General features: G+C 40.0%; 1 protein-coding gene across 1 annotated transcript in view; it reads right to left on the reverse strand.

The window, feature by feature from the left end:
* pth1r (parathyroid hormone 1 receptor) overlaps positions 1 to 23,447 on the reverse strand; it is a 59,625-nt gene that overhangs the window by 21,235 nt on the left and 14,943 nt on the right. Inside the window, exons 2-5 of the mRNA XM_084057967.1 lie at positions 12,998 to 13,100; positions 6,179 to 6,289; positions 5,668 to 5,786; positions 40 to 134 (exon numbers count right to left, since the gene is read on the reverse strand). Of these exons, the coding sequence (XP_083914093.1) occupies positions 40 to 134; positions 5,668 to 5,786; positions 6,179 to 6,289; positions 12,998 to 13,100 (428 nt within the window). The remainder of the gene's footprint in view (positions 1 to 39; positions 135 to 5,667; positions 5,787 to 6,178; positions 6,290 to 12,997; positions 13,101 to 23,447) is intronic.

Here is a 23,447-nt window from a genome sequence, read left to right on the forward strand (position 1 = left end):
TGTGTTCGGAAAGATTGAAAAACTGCAGCAACAACTCACCGGAAATATCCCAAGATGACCACAGCCACCATAAGTGATCCCAGAGAGATGGAGTAACCCACCGTGTAGATTAGATATAGCCGATCAAAGACGTCCTGTAGGGGGGGAAAGGGCACGCAGTATGAAGATATACAGTATAGAATATAGAATTATCAGTTACACAGAACTGCTGAAAACGACAGCATTCTACTCTCCATGTAGTACCTAGTTGCGTTTTAATCAACTACGCAATTGCCAAGATAATAGATTTTCCTGTTTTCAAACTTATTTCAATTTATGACCCTGCCCTAAGTGACCTGTGGCGATGTGATGTAGTATTATATTGTTGCTGTCACTACTATAGAGCCGTAAAAAATCTTCTCGTATGGGGGTCCTTGGCATATCTTTTCAAATGGGGGTCCGCGGCCTAATAAGTGTCAATTTGGGGGTCCTTGACATGAAAAAGTTTGAGAACCACTGAGATAAGACTCTCTCCACACTACAGTAGTATTTCCCAAACAATGGGTCGGCACTCAGGACCCATTTTTGGGTCATGCAACCGTTTTTATGGGTCATGAGTAAATATCCCCATAACATTAAACAAAAAGAAGTTTCCCACCACGTCTAGGGGTTCAAATCCACCACGGTGCATCCAGCTTGGCCGAGCGTCTATAAGAACATAATTGGCCTGTGCTTGGGGGAGGGATGCCAGGCGGGGAGGGTAATATTTGTCACCGCACGTAATCCTACGGGCTGGGACGGCGCCTGTCAGCGGGGAATGTTGAGAGGGAGGAGTAGGACGAAGGCGCTACGTCCTCCCGATGGGGGCTCCTCACTGTCAGGTGAGTCAGTAGGATACAATAGCTGTGGCAAGCCGTGTAAAAGTGTAAAAATAAGTGTCAACTCTAAATAATATAACATTTAAATAAAATAATAAAACATTATTTTATAAATAAAACATTTAACAATTTCTAAAATTAAAAGCTTCCCTAAAAGCAGCTAGCTCACTATTTTTGAAATAGGGTGGTAAAAAGTGGCTAATTCATAATGTATTTTTGTAAGTTTGAGTCACCAAATGTATCTTTTGGGCCTCGAGCTGAAAAGGTTGGAGAACCCGTACTCTACAGTAGGCCTATGTGCTGCATGCAACAATGCTACTACTGCATTGGTGTTCAACCCAGTGGTGACATTTGTAAATTTCACCTTATATTCTGTTTTCATCCACCAGAAGGTGCAAGGAATGACCTGGCAATCAGTCATTAATGAGTCACAAGTGTTGTGTTTATTGGTAAATGTTCAGTTCTACTTGGCAGTTGGCAGAATCAGCGAGCTAATAAACTGCTGTGACTACTGCACAAGCATAAAGAGATGATAATAAGACTTCTACCAAAGCAACAATTCAACCCCAAAATGTATATAAACAGATAAGCCACATTTACACAATGGACACCTGAAAATATTACTTGTTTCCATCCAGCTGCCTGTTTTTTTTTGTTGTTTTTTTACATTTGGCTGTACTCATGTAATCCATGACAAGATGGTCATGTTGACAAAATACAAAACAATGCTAAAAAGACAAATGTTTCACTGCATTAAATACAGCAGAGCTGGGGCTCTATAACTTATCGTATGATTTACGAGGACGGAATCAGGAAAGAACACAAAAACAGATATCACCATATATTATATTAACACAGCAGAGTGCAGAATTTGGAAATTGAGGCAATTATGATCAAATTTGTAAACATATTAAGAATTTGGATTAATTTTGCGTCTTTCTTTAGCTGAAATCACACATTTACACTTTAACTTCCTTTGCATAATGTGGGTGGGTCGGTGGGTGGGTGGGTGGGTGAGTGAGGTGAGTGAGTGGTGCCCACACATCTGTACACACATGAGGGTATGGGATAGGGAGAAAACCTTTCAGCAACCAGCAACATAGAGGCCAATATTGTCTAAAACAGGGGTTCCCAAACCTTTCGATGCCAAGGACCCCCAAATAGCCATAGCCTCTAGCTGCGGCCCCCTAATGCAAAATGGCTTTAAAAAAAGGGAAAATAGCTAAAATAGGCAATATATGAGATATGTCTGCTATTTTTGCAAATGTTTAACATTTTTTGAAAATACGAATTGATTTTGAATTGAAATTACATAAAAAGTAAGGAACACAGTACAGTATATTAATGGAACTCCGATTTGCTATAGTAGTTGTAATGTATTGTACAGTAGTTGATTACACAATCTTTCTTACATAAAAATGGGTAAAGAATAAATGTTTTTTTAAAAGTACTATGAATATGCAACATGCATACTGTAACTGTGGTTAGACTTTGACAGACTCAGGGAATGTTGCTCTGGGAGAATGCTTCGCGTCAAAGAGAACAGAAATGACCCGCAGGTCACTATTTGAGACTTTTTTTAGACCAAAAAACAATGCCTTTGAAATCCCACCTGGTGACAGACATGTCACCAATAAGCATACGTTTCTAATAAAAACAGCCTTTTTGAATTGAGTGATGGAGCTGACAAAAGCTGGGTGGAGCTCTTTGACTTTCCAGCGGTGCGATTATTACAGTGGTGAGCAGGCAGCCAGAGGACATGGTTAGGGGAGCCGCTAACCACACTTTCTTTGGATCAACACAGCAGGCGGGCTGGAGGGGCCTTTCCTAGGGTGATGTAACCAGACACCCCACTGCTGTTATCATTTAGCATCAAGACCATGCCAAATACAGGGTCTCTAAGTTGTGGTGGTGGTGGTGGTCCGCGGTGCAGTAATTGTGCCGTGAAGGGGGTTTCATTTGTGAGTATGCATTTATCATTAAGTACTGCAACGACTCCTGGGAGCCCATCAACATAAACATTTGGAGTCAGTAAGAAACTGTCGGGCGTCAGGATGAGGTTATGCCAATGTCTGCCACATCCTCCATACCGAGGCTCCACATTTAAGCTGGGGAGAGGAGAATGCGTGTGGGAGAGCCACTGGTTCATGGAATCAGGGTTTTGTGTGCAGGAAATGGTCAGTATTACATATCGTTTTGCAGTAAAAATGACACTGGTACTCAAAATCAAGCTGATTTAAAAACAATGGACAATTGGAATATTCCATTTTCTAAAAGCTCTGTTACAGCTCTTTATAGTTACACGGGCATACACTTTGATGATTGCCCTTAATGAAACATTTTCACATGGCAGCCATTTTGCTCTTACTTTTATGAATTTTGTGTAGTACATGGAGCTTCTTGTTCATTAATGAGAGTCTGATTGCAACGCAATCAGGCCAAGTAACCCATGGTAACCCAATGTTTGTGAATGTTGAACTCAGTCAGTTTGGTTGGCACTGGGTAAAAGTACTCTCCCACCGTCGTGGAGACTGGGGTTTGGTTCCCTGACGGTGCCTCCAACTTGGCCGGGTGCTCCAACAAACAGATTGTTTTATTTACATTAGCGCCTCCTACAGGTTGGTCGGGGTGCCTGTTCAGCAGGAAGTGGAACCCGCAGGGGTAGCGAGTTCCTCCACACACTTTGGGTACATCCACACATGAGCGCACGCTAGCGTGAATTTGACGCCCGGAAGTCGGAAGTCCCATCCACTCCAATGTTAAGTTAAAAACTGGAAGTTCCGGTCCGGTTTTTCCTATAACATGGGAGTGGACGGGACTTCCGACTCCCGGGCGTCAAGTTGGCGCTCATGTGTGGATGTACCCATTACGCTCTACCAGTGAAACTCCTCACTGTCAAAGACGCGGCTGCAGACTCCTTGTGTATCAGTGGAGGCATGTGGTTGTCTACATTCTCCCCAGTGTTGTGTGGTTAATTGTTCAAGGGGAAATGGCATAACGACCAAAAAGATGATGTATGTCAATGCTCTTAGCTGGTCTATATCTAATGCTTTGGTCCCATACAAGATATCTCTAAAACTACTGGCTGACTTGCCATGGAATTTGCTGGGCACATGCATGCTCAGAGCATGAATGCAATTGATTGTGGTGATGTGATCCATTGGCCTTTCCTCGGGTTCCACCATTGGCCCATTTCAAAATGAATGCACTCAGCAAGTTAATGGAAATCCAGCCATTCGGCTGAATTTCCATTAACTTGCTGAGTGCATTCATGGCATGCTCCCTAGAAAGTGTACCCCTACCTACCCCCATCTGACCCCATGACCTTCTCTCTTGCACCATCCTCAGGCCAACACATACACTTAAGATATCTCATAATCCAGCAGGCAGAATGCAGGATGAACGCCATTGATTTTGTCGGTGATCCCATGGCCTTGCTTCTTGCACCATCCGTAGGCCAAATTTCCCCTTTTTTGTGAGGCAGTATTGCTTATTTTATTTCTGGTACTTTATTATTTCAGTTTAAAGCTTTTGATGTTGTTCACAATGTGTTCATCTTTCCGTGGGTAATGTGCTTGCACGTGAAATTATGCTTGCACAGTAAATAAGGCACATCAAATGCGGAAGAGAAGAGCCGTGGCTAATGGCTAGGCTAACAGCAATAACACACTTAAACAGTTCATATGGTTTGAATTTCATGTCTAGGAGCAACAGTATCTGTCTATCTAAACCACGTTGCAAGTTGTATTCCAAACATAATCCAGTGGTAACGAGAAAGAAGATGAGCTCAAAAGTATGCTACTGGAGTATTCAAAAGTATACTAACTGGAATGGATCTCTGGGATTTGTATTATTAAAACGCACCTGATGAGACCACCAGTCACCACATGGTGTCGCCAACAGAAAATCCCACAGAGTATGACTTTAACCTTTCTTTAACCAGGCAGGTCACTTAAGAACTTTAACAAATAATTTCAGATCAGAGTGCATATGTTCTGCTTTTGTGCAGATCAGTTCAAATAATCCCGATCCCTCATTGTGCCTCAGGCTCATGACAGAATGTTCTCACTGCAGATTATTGAAAAGGTCTTCGCTCAAAAAAGATGATCATAACTGTCACAGTTGTTTCTGTTTAGTTTTTTGGGGGCTGATCAATAAAGCACACTGGCTATTGTCTCAGCTTGGGCTATTGTATAGTCTTGTTGTGGTGAAGATGCAGTACTGTAATACCCATTTCCCACCAAAATTACAGTGTATTTGTGGGTTTTTTAAATGTGGGGAAATCCTCACTAGACGTGCATGCCTTCCTGTTTTTCTTTTTTTTTGTTGGTGTGTCACAATTGATGTCGCAAACATGCCTGAGAAGTGCCTGCAAGTAGCTCACACACACACACACACACACACACACACACACACACACACACACACACACACACACACACACACACACACACACACACACACACACACACACACACACACACACACACACACACACACACACAGTCTCTGTCTATCTTTGTCTCTGGCGGCGCATGTTGTCAGGAGGCAATACACAATTACAACAACTATCCAAACCGGTGACAATAATTGTTTTGGAATTATGAAAAGGCATGGGGTTTTGGAGTATAACAGAGGATTTGGAATACAAATAAGTTTGAATTACTTCGAATAAATGACATATCCTTAGTCTTCCTCGATCAGAAATAGGTCTCTCATAGCATCTTGCTGGAAAAGGGGTGTTTAGTGGGGTTTTTGTACAGTGGGAAAGGGGCTTGATTAATGCTGCGATGGGTATGACATGACTCACCTTCTCATGGTTCTGGTGGGAGAGGAATTTTGCGCATTCGCTATAATTGGCCCAGGTTTTGTTGTTGGTGCTGGCCAACTCCCATGTGCCATTGTTGTCACATCGACGATATGCAAGTCCTGGAAATTAGGCAGAGCAAAATGTGTTATTAAAGATGTTGCCAGCTATGATATGAGACACAGAAGGGTATGCAGATAACAAGAACAGACAATTGTACCACACACATACAGTACTGCAGGCAGTACTTTGAAATAGACATATTTTCAATACAATTGTTTCTAGCTTGATGCTAGGGCAAATGCACAATGAATGTCACCTTGTATGCATACTAACCTTATTATAACTCTCCAATCCCCCCAAAAAACTTGAAAAAGGCACAGATGTGTGGAAGACTGGTGATGCTGGTCTACTCTATGTATGACAAATGTGACCTTATATGGTACACTACAGTATTGATTTTCCTTGAAGGACTGAATGAGCTTCAGGGTTAATAGTGTCGGGCTTGTCTTACCTTTGTGGTTGAAGTCGTAGATGTACTCTGGACAGGAAATGGACACAAGCTTGCCTGGAGGCCCCTCTGGCCAGCAAACAATGCCATCCCACTCTGGCAAGCAGAAACCATCTGCAGACATAAAAGCAGTGGTGACATTTAAAGGTAGAGTCTTGAACCATATGTGTTGCCTCAGTTCTAACATTACATGACTACAGGCATGCATGTGCACAAGGGCAATAGTAGAAGAGGTCCCCAAGTGCTCTCAGTGCTGTAGAAACTGTCCTTTTCCTTTCAGATGCTCTCCCACTCTCCACTTGCACATTTTGGTTTGTTTGTTTGCATCCTTCAGCCAACACCATACTTTACACACATTCACGCACTACTGATTCTACAGACCAACCCACTCCATAACCGTTTTGTTAATTGGCATTTTTAATAAATCCTGTTTTTATAAGATATCCGTGTATCCCTCTCTTTCGTCCGAAATCTGAACCAGGTTCGTGACACCAAGGAATGTGTTGTCATTTCAAATAGCAGGGGAAATTAATTAACTTAAAAATAGTAGTATGCAAATGAGCACTGCACAGCAACCTGGTCATTTGTGGCACGGTTGGGTTGCAATTCCTCCCTCATGAAAGAGATGCCAGGAGTTGTGTTGTCTGCTGGGTTTTTCGGAGAGGGCAAGGAGCTACTCACCATCAGGCAAAATATAATTAAGGTTTATTAAAGCAATGTCAGTGTGGAATTTCCCACAATTAGCAATAACAAGCTGAACCAGCGTGTTTACAATGGACCATACTGGAGGTGCATGGACAATTGGAAGCGTATGATCACCCTTTAGCATTCACAGCACAGCATTTGTGTATAATGCTACATTGTTCTTAAAGCCATATTGTTTTCTTTGTTTTTTTATGTCATAGGAAATTGGTTTCAATATGGATCTTATTTCCAAGATTCCATACCTAATCAAGAAGACAATGCTTATAACAGTGTACTGTTCTGAGTAATGTGGGAGAGACCGTTCTAAAACCTGTTTTCTCGCAGTAGCATTTAAGCACTGTATAATTCCCCTCCAATATTTTGTTTTGTTTGTTTTTGTTTGGTGGTCTTTTAGATCAGGTATACACTAATAATCGATTATAGCAATATCGCCATGCTGAAATGTCGAGTCAAATGTTGGTCTGTATTTCAAAGCATCCTTGCGTTTTTCAGTATTGGATAGTCAAATGGAGATAGCACTTTTGACTATTTTTGAGCTTTTGGTAAAAGATATTCAGACTAAAGTAGCCTACTTTCAAAAGCTTATAAGAAGTCTTCAGTCAACACATTTTTGTGTTGAATGTCTGTGCCATGTGAGACAATCAGAGATGTATTTTTCCTTATTTCCAACAACTACAGGTTCAAAGCAAAAAAAGCAAAAAAAGAAAAGGCTGCTTCATAGCAGAAAGGCCCGTAATTGTCAGCTCAACCAAGAACCACCAGCCCTCCGATAGTGGAACCAAAGTCCCTTTTCCCCCACAGATTCCTGGCAAAACTCCACACTTTTGGCTTGGCATTTATTTTCTATTATTGAAAACATCTGCCCCATTTTGACCACTAATAAGCAGTTAAGGCTAAAACTAAAACTATGCTCTCTTTGCTGTAGATCTATTATTTTCTCATTCCTGTAATCAAAGTTACAAAGAAACATCTGAAGTAATGACGACATGGCTTTTTATTTGCCTTCAAAACGGCCTGTCACTTGGAACACATAATTAAAGCGTAGACAGAGTGCAGTTGACTGATTCTGAAGGACCTTTGGCGGGAGAAAAACAGTGTCTACTTTTTGAAAATCACACTGACCACACATCCTGGGAGTAAAGGCGAAATGGCCCTCCGCTTTGGCCATAGGTTTTATTACCATAGGACCACCTACCAACAGGCTTAAATTAAACAGCGAACACACACATATATAATTTCCTATAAATTCCATGACCATGATTTAAATATAAACGTGACTATGGGGGACTTTGGTATTGGTGATGTAATTGAGGTTTTTAATAAGGTTTTCTTTTCCCCTCTACTCATTTGATTCAGGCCTGTAGATGTCAAAACACATATCGCAAAGAGTCCTGATATATGCAACCTTTTTATAATGACTGGTGATGTTATTCTATGCCAAGGCCACAAGTTTGAATGCTGAGCTATTTTCACACAGCAAGGTCTGGGGCCTTGAACCCACATCCCTCCACTGTCCTCCCCAGGCAAACCTCAGTGTTTCCCTCAATGAAAACCTTGTCTCAGTCATGTAATGGAGACTCTTGTGTATTTAAAGCACAAATGAGAAATAAAAACAAACAGATGGGACTTCACCGTAAAGGCTTTGCAACGCAAGGAAGCCAGGAGTTTGGCCTTGAATGAGGTTGGACAAAATCCACCTTCAAAATAACCTGAGCAGCTAGATCAATTCATTACTGTTAATTCTACACCACACAGTGCAAACAATCCAAAATAGTCATCACTCCACATCTCTAATAATAGTTTAGCCAACCACTGGCTTATAGTGGCGGAAAAAAACAAGGATGGTCAAGCAAGACATACAGTAGGCAAGATAAACATGAGCAGAAAGCCAAAGTCCTCAAAAAATGCATCCCTGTTGCTATTCTCTGAGGTTGACTCAGCACTGATTCAAGGTCTTACCACAACAGGAGACCAAAGTGAATCAGCTTCCAAATAAAACTAGCTTATTCTTGGAGAAATCCATTAAAGCCACAAAAAGAAGAAGGGGGAAAAATACATTGATCTGTATTACACATGTTGTAAGCTTGTAGATCACATATTATCATATTATAAGCCATTTGTTTTTCTTTTAAACTTAACTTGAATAAATAAAATAAAATACAATTAAATCAAGCGATTGGATGATCTCTTAATTTGAGATCTTGCCCTGAGACTCAGAGAAGACTAACATGCCAGTGAACCATTTTATTGAATGGTGAACGAACAGCCAGATGAGACTGAAGGCATGTGCAGTGAATTAAAACCGTCAACAAAATAAATGAATAATTCAAATCAAGCACAGCAAATAAGCCCTTACATGCTTTATCAGGCATAAAAGCACATCAGGGACTCTACTTCTCTGTCAAGGTACTACGCTTAGCCTAATTTCTTCGACGCTGCTATGATTGGAAAGACGTGTGCAACCTTCCAAAAGGGGTCGGAAAACAGCCACCAGATAAAAGCGATGTCAGTGTGAGCGTGCCAGCAAATATCAGGTATATAGTCACGTATTGGGTGGAAACCTTGTATGTCAAAAACTATAAATATGCAGGGAATGGAAAAAATAACCCATGATACAACGTAGTTATTATTTAGTCACACGCTCTTGTTAAATACTTTTCATTGGTGCAATATTTATAAAAAACCCACAGACAGACTTTCACCCTTATTTTTATTTTTCACAAATATAGCAAAAATAGCAGAAATAGCAGATCTACAAGCTTGCAATGTGTTGCATGTAAGCTTGTAGATAGACTATTTTTGCTACTTTTGTGTGACACTGTAGTATGACGAATTAGGGCTTAAAAAAAGTTGAAATATGGAGATACAAGGTTTCTGCCCGACAGCAACGACATACTGTATAAATGCCGCAATGGAAGCAGTTGTGACTCACAGCAAGTAAAAATTACATCGCACAGAAACCTCCATCCAGAAGGATGCCCCTACAGGCATGGGAAACAACTGCAGCTTCTCATGGGAAAGTAACAATATTCAGTTTCAACCAAATGTGGAGAGGGGGAAACGTGTTTAACACTCCCTCTGTGTGTGTGTGTGTGTGTGTGTGTGTGTGTGTGTGTGTGTGTGTGTGTGTGTGTGTGTGTGTGTGTGTGTGTGTGTGTGTGTGTGTGTGTGTGTGTGTGTGTGTGTGTGTGTGTGTGTGTGCGCGTGCGCGCGCACTGTACATATGCAACCCGCTGTATGATGGAATGGTGTACCCTTGTGCTACATCTGCAATCAGACATTTAAACCCTTCCTCTCTAACATATTCAAATAAATTCAGTACTTTCTTGGGGTGCCTAAGGGTTCAGCCAGTTGCTGGGCACCCCATTATGCTCTTTGTGAGCGCGATGGCCCGGGTTCGGGTCAGACGACCCTCATCTTGTCTCGCTCGTCTCTCCTCTCCCCTCTCTCTCTCTGCCCTTGGTTTCCTGTCTCTCTACAGTAACCTGACTGAGAGACAAAGAGACAGTAATCTGACAAAGAGCATGTATTATTATTATTATTATTATTATTATTATTATTATTACCCTTATTATTATTATTATTATTATTATTATTATCATTATTATTATTCAGTACTTTCAGCACTAAATTAAGAAAACTGTTTTATTTGATTTGATTTGGTGTAACCCAACATTATTATTAAAAATAAAAATAAAATAAAAAAATCAGAACATCCTTGAGATTAAAAACGCTTTCCTCTAGAAATCCACTTACAGGTGCCTGGAAAAGTGTACCGCCTGACTCGACAGCCACGTGCATGACATGTCAGACTGCATTAGATCTGATGGTGGACAGAGGAGGAACCTAGACTCTCATCTCAGAAAGGCCTGATGTATGTATGAGTGTTCTGCACTGTGTTAGCGTTCATGGCCATTCTGATCAATACGCTGTGAGAAGCAACACATGTTCTTTTCCTTTTTCATAATAAACACCAAAGCCACTTATACAAACTGCCTTTTGATGCCTACAGTTTCAATGGCAGCCATTCTGTCACATTTTAAAATACAACCACAGATATGTGGACATTTATCAAAACCATGGAGCAGAGGGGAAACGCAATATGTAGCAGCATAACTGTGCTAGCAGCTAGCTATCAACAAAGGCCTTTGTGTTCTTAGCGTGAAAATAAACATCTTTAATTATGTGTTTCATTTACTGAAGGGGTATCGTTTGGAGAGTCCAATTTAATGAAACCACACTGCACTGGGGTTAAAGAGAAAATAATACCATGGGTCTGGATGTGGAATCCAACAACGGCAGGAAAATGTCAGTAACCACAATGAGATGGATGGAAACTGACGCTCTTTGGACACCCATAAGTATACAAATACCCCCTGGACGTGCATCACTCAAAACATCCCTCACAAAGCCACAAGGAGGACCAGGGAAAATACAACCACATTCCTCAATATCAAATGACATTCAACTGGATTCATAACAGAGTCCAAATGGACTAGTTGTCTTGATCAAGTTATTTGATTGAAGGTGGTGGACATTCAGCTATCATTCCCTTCATCCTACTATAATTCTAGTAACCGTCTTGAGTAGGTGAGTAGGTGAAGCGTAGGTGAAGCTACCCGGTTCTCCTCAGTGGCTGGACCAATTGCTCTGATTTTGCACACAGCCATTGACCATTACCATCTGAACTTAACTGTGAAGCCCGTTTTTCAATTTCATCAAATCTCAGCTTCTTATTAGCGTTTTTGTGTCAAACACTGTCGCCATGGTTACGGGCTGCCCAGCTATGGGACGAACTGCCTCCCGGGTTGCCAGATCATGTGCGCATATCCCCCCACGGATGCGTCGACCGGGTATGGTCTAGTGATCTATAACAAGGGTTCTCAAACATTTACATTTTGCAGACCCCCAGTTTGGCATGCATTAGGTGAAGGACCTGCATACCTCTGACAGAGCACCAAATGTAAGGGTACATTTGTACACTGTCAGAGTAACCAAGTTATCAATGAGTTAGCTGGGGACCCCCAAGAAGCCCCTCAAGGACCCCTGGGGGTCCTTGAGGGGGACCCCCTTGAGAACCACTGATATATGCTATTTGATTGGTCTGGGCTGGGACAGCTGGCGCAGGTTATAGGCATTGTTAGGATGGTTAGGTTTAGGCATATAGGTGAGATTATAGGTGTAAAGAGAGAGAGAGAGAGAGAGAGAGAGAGAGAGAGAGAGAGAGAGAGAGAGAGAGAGAGAGGGAGAGAGAGAGATTATTGTGATATCCTGGTTAAACAGAGGCTGGTTGTGTCTCAGCCAATCACAGTCTACCGTCCCCTCGGGCTATGGAATGAAAAACGGCACTTCCTTGTGTCCGAGAGAGAGAAAGAGAGAGAGAGAGAGAGAGAGAGAGAGAGAGAGAGAGAGAGAGAGAGAGAGAGAGAGAGAGAGAGAGAGAGAGAGAGAGAGAGAGAGAGAGAGACAGTGCCAAAGCATGTTTATATTTTTTACATTGCTGTCCTCTTGAATTAGATTCACAACAGAGTAGCAGCCCAACAGTGTCAATTGATTATCAGGTGTGTGGAGGAACATGAGATATGGTAATCACACAGGACTTATAGATACTTTAGACATAGAAACATGGAAAAACGTTTCCCCTTTTTGTTGGCATCTATTGTTGTATCTGGGGGGAAAGTCAAAGTGTGAAAAGAAGGGTAATGGAGAAGGCACTGTCAGAGTGCACTTTTAACAATGCTGTCCGAGGCTGAATATCCACTGCCTCGATTGAAATGTCAACAACAGATATGCAAATAGTCATCCTTTTCACAGACATTCTTTCCAGGTGGTGATTAATCAATGCTGCTACCTCAGTAGTACCTTATTTTGAATCTATTGATTACCCACCTTCTGTCATTTTAATCTGGTGTTTTGTATGCCAAGCGTCAACACCATAATTGAGCTTATGTCACCCTTGTACCATCCATGACAACATCACAACAAAATGGTTACATGAGCCAATGAACCAATACTGCAATACTAAGGGATCCCAGATGTCCATGCGATGAAAACTGCCGGCCATGAGCTCGGAATCAATATGAAATCAAACAAAGAGGCGATGACGCTGACACTCACCAGGAAGCCTTTGCTTTGCCTTGATGTTCCCCTCACAGTTCCGCTTAGCTTTGAACAACAGGCCAATCTGCTCCTCTTTTGTGAGAACATCATCTGCATATACCTGCGTGAAAGGAAGAGAGACATGGAATCAGTGGTGGGGAATGCTTTAAGTGTGCATAGAAGTTAGACCCGCACAGACATAAATTTGCATGGGCGAGTTCTGAGAAAACAGCATGCTGCGAAGCCAAATCATTTCATCAATCATTTCCAATAAACCACATGCCGTTTCTCTGTCCATCCTGGTCGGATAATTGCATTAAAATCATCCCACAGTTGTTTATGATGGCATCTGGGCCAAAGCATAAGGTCCTGGCATTAACTATATACAGTGCCAACTGAGCATGAAATGCACCAGTAGGTTGATATTATGTTCTCAGCACAGCTGTTACACAACATGTTAATGCTCAATCTCAACATCACCGACCAATAGCAGTGGGAAGTAGTAGTCTATACAATGCATGGATGCAACCATGCCAAATTCCCTGTCACACTTTTGCATTTACACTGTAAGCCTCTCAATGACTGATTTGCACATACTGTACAGCAGTGGTTCTCAAAGTTGGGTCTGGGACACCAAGGGGTCCTTGTGGGGGTTCAGGGAGACCCCAGATTTTTTAAGTCAATTTAACCCTGTTTTATATTTCAGTTATTCAAAAAGAGCCGATCTACAGTATAGAAGCTCACGCTGTGAGCTTATATTCTGTAACTACTATTTATTTCCAAAAATCTTAATATAATCATTTTGAAAAGATTTAACAACACACATCTTTTATGGGGGTCCCTGGCACAAAATCATTTCAGATCCACGGCCAAATACATATCAATTTGGGGGTCCACTGCTGTATAGCACATTCAATTTGACATGGCTGTTCTCCACAAAACAAAGAAATAAAGCAAACAAAATGTAATATTCAACATTTTCTACTGCCTCAATTCAACAGGACGGACTGCTTGTTGGGCCTATAATTTATGACCATGTTGCTTTGTCAAGATACGTGTGTACCTTGTTGTTTGGAACTTTTAGGTTAAATTCCATTTATTAACCTCGGTGTGTAAAAAAATATAGTTTTTGGTGTGTCAAAGCGATGCAGAAAATATGAATTTATGTAAATATACATGAATCAAAAATAAAGAAAAATATACACAAATTAGCATAGACTGCCTCTGTGCTGATTTACTATATGTTAATGTATGTCTTAACCACCCATAAATCACAGAGATATACAAAGAGTTTGCAGGTTTCTTTTTTGGGCCAAAAAGTATCAGTTTCACTTGCTGTTTATTGTTCCAGTTGGTATTCCTGTGATTTGCCCCACTATGTGGTCACAATCCCTTAGCCACTAATCGGATGTGACATCGTCGGAGTAGAGAAAAAGACATTTTATACCGACGTTTTTTTCCCCTTACACCTTGTGATTTTTTAAAAAAGCTTTTGAACTTTGTGTTTGAGTGCACCATAATAGCTCAGGTGTGGTTTTCCATTCAGGGAAACATTTTCCCCTCTAATAGTTCACTTTGGCTGGCTTACTGTTTGCCCTGGGATCACTTTGAGTCAGTAACAAATGTGACTGCATTGAAAATGACAAGAATCATCCTTGACACAGGGTGACAAGAGAAGCCTGTATGCCTCACACTGTAGCTCTCTAAATGAAAAGCCAATGTCACAAGTAAAGCATACTGTAGAGATTAACCCATTAAGACCTGAGGCCGATTCTTCAAATGTCTTCTAAATCCTATTTTTTTTAAAAATTATATTTAGATGTATATTCAACGATTTGCACACATTTTCACGATTTTTCAAAAAAGATTTTTCCAAAAAATAGCAGATCTGCAAGTTCATAGCGCGGCACCAACTTGTAGATCTGCTATTTTTTGAAAAATCGTGAACATTTGTGCAAATCTTTTAATATGTATGCTTTCCCGGTCTTAATGGATTAACGAAGCAGGAGTTTCTCTGTTGTCCTTTCGACTTTTTTATGGTCTGTGGCATAATGTAAAATGCAATGTATACCACAGGTAATTAAGATCACCGCAACTGTGGATAATCAATATCACAAGAATTCCATTCATGCGCTGTGCATTTATTTGCTTAAACAATCGAGTACACCTGGTTCATGTTAGACATGGGATATTATTGAAAGCAGGCATTTTATTTCACGCGAAGCGGCTGACTCTCTGATCCCATTTTGTTCTGCTTTTTCTTTTTTTTTACCTAACTCTCCTGCATTTTGCACTTTATTTTGCTCTGTATTTGGTCACAATATAAATTTCATGCTGAATTTTCTCTGCTGTTTCTCTGGATACAACTGCATATCTTCGTTACCTAAAGTTACCTACTCAGGGAGACAAGTTGGTATGTGGCAGATATTATTAACCATGCTTGTTAATTATTTAAGATGTAGGGAAAATAAAATAATAATAAGCTACAGTGATGAGTGCTCTGCCACTGTCTGGTGTACACAGTCTGTAATTAAAAGGGAAACTTCACTGATATAAATATCAGTGAAGTTTCCCTTTTAATTACAGGCAGAATAGAACAGTATAGGATTTGTGTTAAAACACAAATCCTACTGTTCTATTCCTGAAGAGGACACGTAAAATCAGACACAACAGTTCCGGATGAAAAATGTCCTTCAGCCTACATAAAATTACCTGTTTCGAAGAGTTTTATGTAGACTGGTGGTGAATTGCCAATGCAAGTTTTAATATAGAACCCATTAGGGTCTGTATTCATGTTAAATATCGGTCTTTAGCAACATTTGTCAAAAAAAGTCCATTTAGGCCTGTTTGTCCTCCAAGTCTAAGGGGGAGGTTCTCTGCAGTAATCAAGAGAGAAACAAACTCGCTTGGTTCCTTATTTATGTAGTCGAGACAGACTTGTTGGCTCACACAATTTAAACACACAAACTCTATGGCTGAAAGTGCATTTAGAATGCCCATATGACAGGTAGTCATTTGGGAATTTAGATGTGCATACATTGTCTACGATGCTAGGCTATAATTTCCTGTCGCTTAAAATGAAACTGTAAATACCGGGCCTGCGTGGGGTTTGCTGTAAACCATAATACCTCGATCCATCAATATTTTCACTACTTTCAGGCTTGAAATAAGGATGTCCAGTTTGAGAGCTGAATGAGGTTACAGAGGGAAGACGTTTATGGCTTTGCACGGTAAACAACCACAGATGGAACAACATTTCACCACAGGCGAACAAGGATAGATACAACCTGTTTACTGTAAGAACTACGCCAATATAGAATATTCCACTGACCGCTCCAGTGGAGTTGAGACCATTTTCATCAAAATCCCTGACCTCTGTTTCTTGAACTAATTCTTAACCAATGGGTGGCCAGAAACAGAAGAACAAACAATCTGGACATGGAGAAACAAAAAGTGTTCAGTATGTCATTACCATTATTCATAATGTTTATGATCATTATTCTGGAATATTATGTACGCTGAGTATCAGTTTAATTCCGAGTGTGTAAAAACTGGTAGTAAAATACATGTTGTAAGTTGTTTTTGTGTCAGCTTGGAAGCCATGATGACCATTCTGTCCCTACCAACAGACTACAAAATGATAAGCAAATTAATTACTTTCTAATGTAGCATCACTAGCAAGTGAGCAGCTATGTTCCAGATGGACTAATGTGTGTATCACTGGTTGAGCAGCATCTACATTTAGTGCAACACTATAAACGATGGCACTGGCATAATGGGTCAATTCTATTCATCAAGCAGCTCAAGAGTGTAAGGTTCACTTTTCCTCAAAAGCCAGAGATGTATCCTTCATCTGCAGGGACCAATTTAAAGTGCAGATGGATCTTACAGATATGAAGTATCATTTACCACTTTGAGAAGAGCATCCTGGGTAATAAGTGTGCTGCCTGATTATTTTTGAAAACTATTCCTCCTCCACTGGCCGGGGTCCAAACCACGAAAGTAAACAGAACTCTCACAGGGAGAAACATGCACATTCTTTTTTTTTCTACAGCATTTCATTCAAAATACAGTATTCTTTTTGTTAAATACTTTTGAGTTTGTGCCAATATGAAAATTAGAAAAATACACACCATATAAATATGTGTTTTCATCACTGGTTCCTGGAATACACACTGGACTTGAATAAACCACAGTTTCTATTTGTCTTCTGAGACTGTGGGTTAATGACTTAAACTGAGGCTCTCTTCAAGGATGTATGAAGACCAATATTGAGTTTGCTCCATTTATATCAAGCCAATACTTCGCAAATTAGTAAATTGGGTGGAAATACATTGCCATTAGCTTTCTTATTCCAATATTTGATTACTAAATTAACGGAAATTAATCTGCGGTATTAACCTCCCAAATGTTGTCCCTTGTTGCTTTCTGACTGTGTTAAAGAAAAAAGAAAAACTCTAGTGTGGAGTCATAAGTCTGGAGGCTGTGCATACATTGAGTGGAAACATCAAGTTTCCGGCGCATACTGTAACCAACAGTCCTCATTATGGACAAGCTTGCACAATGGTACCGCTTTTTTTCCTTTTTTCTCTCTCTCTCGCTTTTTTTGTAAGAAAGCTGTGGTTGACCAGAACCATTTCCTGAAATGTCTTCAGTGAATTGTGGAGTCAAATGCTGAGGCTGGGAAAACAGATTCTCACTCAAAGACACATGAAGAAACAGCTTCTTCTAATCCAAGAAGCTTGAATAGAAACAATGACAATAAACGCAATAGACAGTTAATTCCACAGAGTGGATTACAGATTACACTCTATAGCTCACACAGTCAACCTTAGTAATAGTACTGATGTGAAAACTATACCACACAAGCAGACACTTTCAGTCTGTAACAATATCTAGCTGGACCAGGGCTCTTCACGTTTTTCAGGGCAAGGACCCCTTAGATGAGAGAGGGATGAAGCAGGGACCCCCACTACATACTGTATAAAATTGTGTTTCATAGATAGCTTCATAGACTTGTTTGACAGCACCATCATCAGTGTTGTGTAGATCAATGTTTTTTTGTTTGTTTTTTTGTAAACACATTATCTGCTCTATTAATATGTTGGATTCATTTAACCACTTAAACCCTCAATACGTCTACTTGACATTTGGCTCTGTACTTGGTCTGCTCTTTTCCCTCTACACCTAACATCTTTGCTGAAAATAGCCTATCTACAAGCTCAAAACTTGTTGCAGAGCGACAAGTGAGCTTGTAGATCTACTATTTTCAGCGAATGTTCCCTCCAGAATAGGGATGCTAAGGTTCAAGTGGTTAACGTAAAACAAAAAAAGTTCCCATCACACAAAGATTTGTTGGCCCCCATGTAGTAACTCTGAGGACCCCCTAAGGGGTCCCGGACCTCCTGATCTAGACCATGAATAGCTCTATACTGCACAAAAGTTACTTAGAGGCGTGTACAGTCATTTCATGACCGGCGGAGTCTCAAAGAGTCTCCATTGAGACTCTGCCGGTCATCAAATTATTGGCGTAGGAATGCGACTAAAACAAAAAACTCCATGAATTCAAGTCTTCATGGGGTGCGTAATTGATAGAAAATAAGTCATTTTTGGGGTGAACTACTCCTTTTTAAGCACACAAAAGAAATATCATCTTGTCAGTAACATTTTCCCCACACTTGCGTGCCGACACAAATTCATCTACAGCACGCAAAGATGACAGAAGTGTTTAGCAGAGGTGTAAGTTTAGATTTACAAACCACATGGATGGAAGAATTTACAACTGGAAAACAAACAGAATGAAATATATGTATACTTCTAAAAAGTATTTCGTATACAATCTGAATGAAGGGGAATGCCCATTATTTCAACCAAAATTACACTTGGCCATAGTAGTGACGTGCTTTTAGCCATGAGTCCGTAATTACCAAAACAATAAACTGATGTAAAATAAGAATTCGAAGGCATTTAATTCACACATGATTAAAGGAAGATATTCCATAACATGTTCATGCCCATGTGGTTTCCCTAATAGTAGGTAATTATAACTGTTATTGCTGCTTTTAATGTCGATCAAATTAAACATTAAAAAGGCAAAGAATTACCAGTGACAATATTTTCAATTATCACAAGATTGCATTATGTTATATTAGAAGCCAATTATGTCAACCAATTGTGATTCTGTGCATGTTCGATAACATATTGCAGGCTTTCTGTCTCGTATTTAAATTATACAAAGGGAAGCCTTTAATGCATTATATAAGTCTATTTGCTGTGTGAAATATATGGCCAAAATACAGGAACATTTTGTAGAATGTTGCTTTCATTTCATGGCAAATTTCACTTGACCAAAATATGGGTCATTTGGGGATAAGCAAGCAACTAAATAGTAAATGTTTAATGCGAGGGAAATAGGGCCAAACTGTGCGTGCTACTGACACAAAAGCTCTGTGTCCTAGTTTAGTGTTTAGATATGATTTGCCTGTCAACAAAAAGCCTCTGATCACAACTCCGGTAGTATTTTGATTGGAAACACATGCCTTATTAATTTCCTAGATCACTTGAGAGCCATCCAATAATGCAGCCCTCTGTTAACTAATCCATTACTGCCGATGAGATTGGAGGGCAAATGAGCATGTAAAGTGAGACTTTCCTTTCCAGATCACACTTCGTCACATAGATGATAAATAATATACCGATAATATTTACACTGGTCACTGCAAAGCGCCTGTATTATGGGAATACAGACATATGTTTGTTTTATGTACTTGCCTTGGTCATTTGCCATTCTTTACACCATAGGCTAACATTTACTTCCTTGTTGTTGGCGTGCATTCAAAATGAGATCCCAGGGGCTTTTTTTTTTTCTTACTTTCCTCCACTTTTTTTTCAGAAAATAGGGGGAATCTAGAAAATTATAACTCCGCTGGATCTTGTTTTTAATGGCCTGTCCACTATCTGGAAAAAAACATGAATATGTTTCAGTCCGTCTGACATATTGCACCGCGTGAATGTTTTAACGGATGAGGTTCTTGGATATTATAAACTCTATGACTCACTGCCACTCCTCTTCAACTGTGCAATTTGCATTTGATGATAAAAACCACAAACCACAAGACTGGTTGTCCTTTGGAAATGCTCGCAGACCACATTCTGACTTAAAGCAGCATTCAGTTCCTAATTATACCCTACTCTGGTCATAAGTCTGAAGAACAGCACTTTTGTCCCTGATGGAAACATTGTGTGTACTCACTCCATGCAGCAGCATACATATACTACAGCACATATCACTGTAGGTCTGACTGTGTTGTTCTCTCTAATTGGAAATTGAGGCCTTAAAGGGGGTGTAAGTGATATTTTGTTGTTAAAATAAGAGCTAAATAGCTCTATATTCCGATTATTGTTATAGAGTGTTTGTTCAGAGGGGTCATCCTATTTCTCCACCTCTTTAAACAGAAAATGAGTAGGCACTAGTATTCAGTATATATGCCTACTCATGCATGTCAAGGAGAACTCACACAGGATAAACAAATGAAATTGGAAGTGATGAAACAAATAAAATGAGTAGACAAAATTGGAACTGGAACACTATAACATTTAAGCTGATAAAGGCTTACTAAAGCAATGCATGGACAGCGTTTTCATTTTCATCAAAAGCTTAACGAACTCTTCTGAGGGTTATATAACAACCACAATCACCATATATTTCACAATATCCTAATGGAGGGTGCAAAATTACAAGTAATCACCCTTGGAGGCAGACAGCTAGCATGACAATGGGTTATATTTGAATGCATCTGGAACACATACTGTGTATATGCTATATATACACACAGATTGCGGCCAGGAGGAGTGGTCCGTTGGTAATGGTATACAGACTCAATCAAGATTAAGGATTAAAAAAATATTTTTTTAAGCGTACCACAAAAGCTTTCTATTTTGATCACGCAGCTTTACTCTTGACCCTAAATTCATCCTCATGATTACAGAAGGGAGAAGACCAATGAGAGAGTGTACTGTATGTAACTTATTTCAGATGTACACTAAAAACAAGACAGCTTGTCCTTGATAATATTATTCATATCATATTATTCCTGTATTTTCTCTCTACCATCAGATAAATATTCACTCCAATAGCACATTAAACAATATACATAAAAATGCTAAAATAAATAACATCAATAAAAGGTTTTAAAATCGTGTTTTAGAGCTACATTAGCTGTAAAAACAGAAATGAGAGTGAGAGTCAATACTGTACAGTAGGTCAATTAATCAGATACCTGCACATCACTGTGAGCTGACCATGAAAAAATAGGTGAGCGAAGACAAATGGTAAATGAAATGGTACATTCATACAGCACCTTTATCCAATGCGCTTTACAATGTGTATTACATTCACCCATTTACACACACATTCACCCGCCAACGGCAGAGGCAAGGCACCCACTGCTTTTAACAGTTAGGATGGGTAAATTGCAGAGGATGACTTCCAGCAGGACTTGACAATACTCCTAACAAAAAAACAACAACAATCAGTGTTTTGCTCAAGGACACTTCAATACGAAGCCAGAAGGAGCCACATTCTACAATATTTACCAGGGTCAGCAGGTGTTCTAATGGAGTCATCCATTTTTAAGAAACCCTCCTACAAGAACATAACAAGCAAGAAAGAATGACAAGGCTCCTAAATCGTCTTAAAAGCTTTTTCAAGGTGAAGTATTATTTTCTTTTTTTCTGACAAAAGGTTTCCTAAATTAATGATGACAGTGCTTTTGGGAGGTGGGAGGTGTTTGTCACTAGCCTGGCTCCACCCCCTGAATCGTTTGCCTCGCATTCAGGGTCTGGTGACGCTGTCGAAGGCGGGTGTTTCTCGGTTGAAAATCTGTACGACGAATCAGGATCGGGATAATCCAGCATGAACCAATCGCCAAAGAGTCTTTGAAAAAAAACTTTGGCCACGCCCCCATCTCAGAAATCGGCTGCATTGAGAGAGCTTTCAGACTGAGTAATGGAGTGAAACGAAAATTCAGGCTGAGTGTCAGGCTAGTTTGTCACCCCTAATGCCTAACTTTTTTTTTACTATTTCGAAAAACATTTTAAAATAGTTTACAAGCTCACAACATCGATGTAGATGCAGCTATTTTCACTATTTTAAAATGTTTTTCAAAACAGTAAAACATGCCTAAAAGGTTTAGGGATAAGGGTTAAGATAGGGCCCGATGTTCACTTCAAGAAGATCTACCCATGTCAACACTTTTTTCAACCTTCGAATCAAAGCATCAATCAGCCTTAAAATTGTTTATCAGTCTATCATGACAAATCAGCCTCTTATGCTTTGACACATTCAACTAGCTCTTGATTTCATTTCATCAACGCTGTAATTAGCTGGCAGTAAACAGCTGCAGTAAACAACAATGCACATGATGCTGTCAGTGTTGCTGAAGAATAGCCATCTCCATACTAAAAGCGTCTGCAATGTTCAACAACACTGCAATCAAAGGTGTCCCGGCAGAATAACACTTTAACCAGACTAAATGGATGGGAAATGACTATGTATCAAGTACTATATCAGCCCTTTAAACATTTGAAGAAGCCCTCACTAGCCTTGACATGGATCAGTAGGCATGCATATACTGCCTACTCATGCCTGTCATATTTAATAGAGATGCAACATTCTAGCATATTTAATAGAAAACCTTTCCCACCTTGACCCTGATGAGTAATTTAATGGATACATGGTAAATGGTGCATTTATATATTATTTTTATTCAATCAAACATTAAACTCAGACAGCCTCTAAAAGACATGAAGGCTGTATGCAAACATGTGTAAAATACACAATCAAATTCTCACGTGTACAGTCATGACAGCCTGGACCAATCAACCGCCGGCCTGCTCATTGTCAAAGTGTCCCTGAGCAAGACGCTTAACCCTTAACTGCTTTCCGGATGCTGTTGAAAATAGTCATCCACAGCTCCTAATAGTTGCATAGGATGGGTAAATGCCGAGGATGAAAGTGCAGCTCAGGAAACATAATGACCATGTGATTAGCTAAGCCAACCTGTCCCATGTCCCTGGGACACCAAGAGAGCAAGTCTAAATGTTGGGGAAAGCAAGGAAATTGCTTTTAAATTGCAAATGAATTGTTTTTTTCCCCCTGGAAATGTGGAGTTAAAAAACACCACCACCATTAATGCTGCATTTCTCTTGCTGCCCCTAAGCTGTCATGTTGACTATCATAATTCAATCTTCCCCATTTGTGGTGTTGTGCAAAATTATTCCTGTGTATTTCAAGATGCAAATAAATTGTCAGTATATCTCTGTGTCAACACTGAGATAAGCTGTAAAAAAACTGAATAACCACAGAACAGACAGAAAGTTGCCAGCAAAAGGGACAGTTGCAGCTTTCTCTGTTTCTGTTCTTGTTATGTGCGTATGCTAGTTCTGTTGTTACAGTATGTGTGTACGC

This window comes from Gymnoscopelus microlampas, assembly GCF_963454915.1.
Source record: "Gymnoscopelus microlampas genome assembly, chromosome: 5".
NCBI classification, from domain to species: domain Eukaryota; kingdom Metazoa; phylum Chordata; class Actinopteri; order Myctophiformes; family Myctophidae; genus Gymnoscopelus; species Gymnoscopelus microlampas.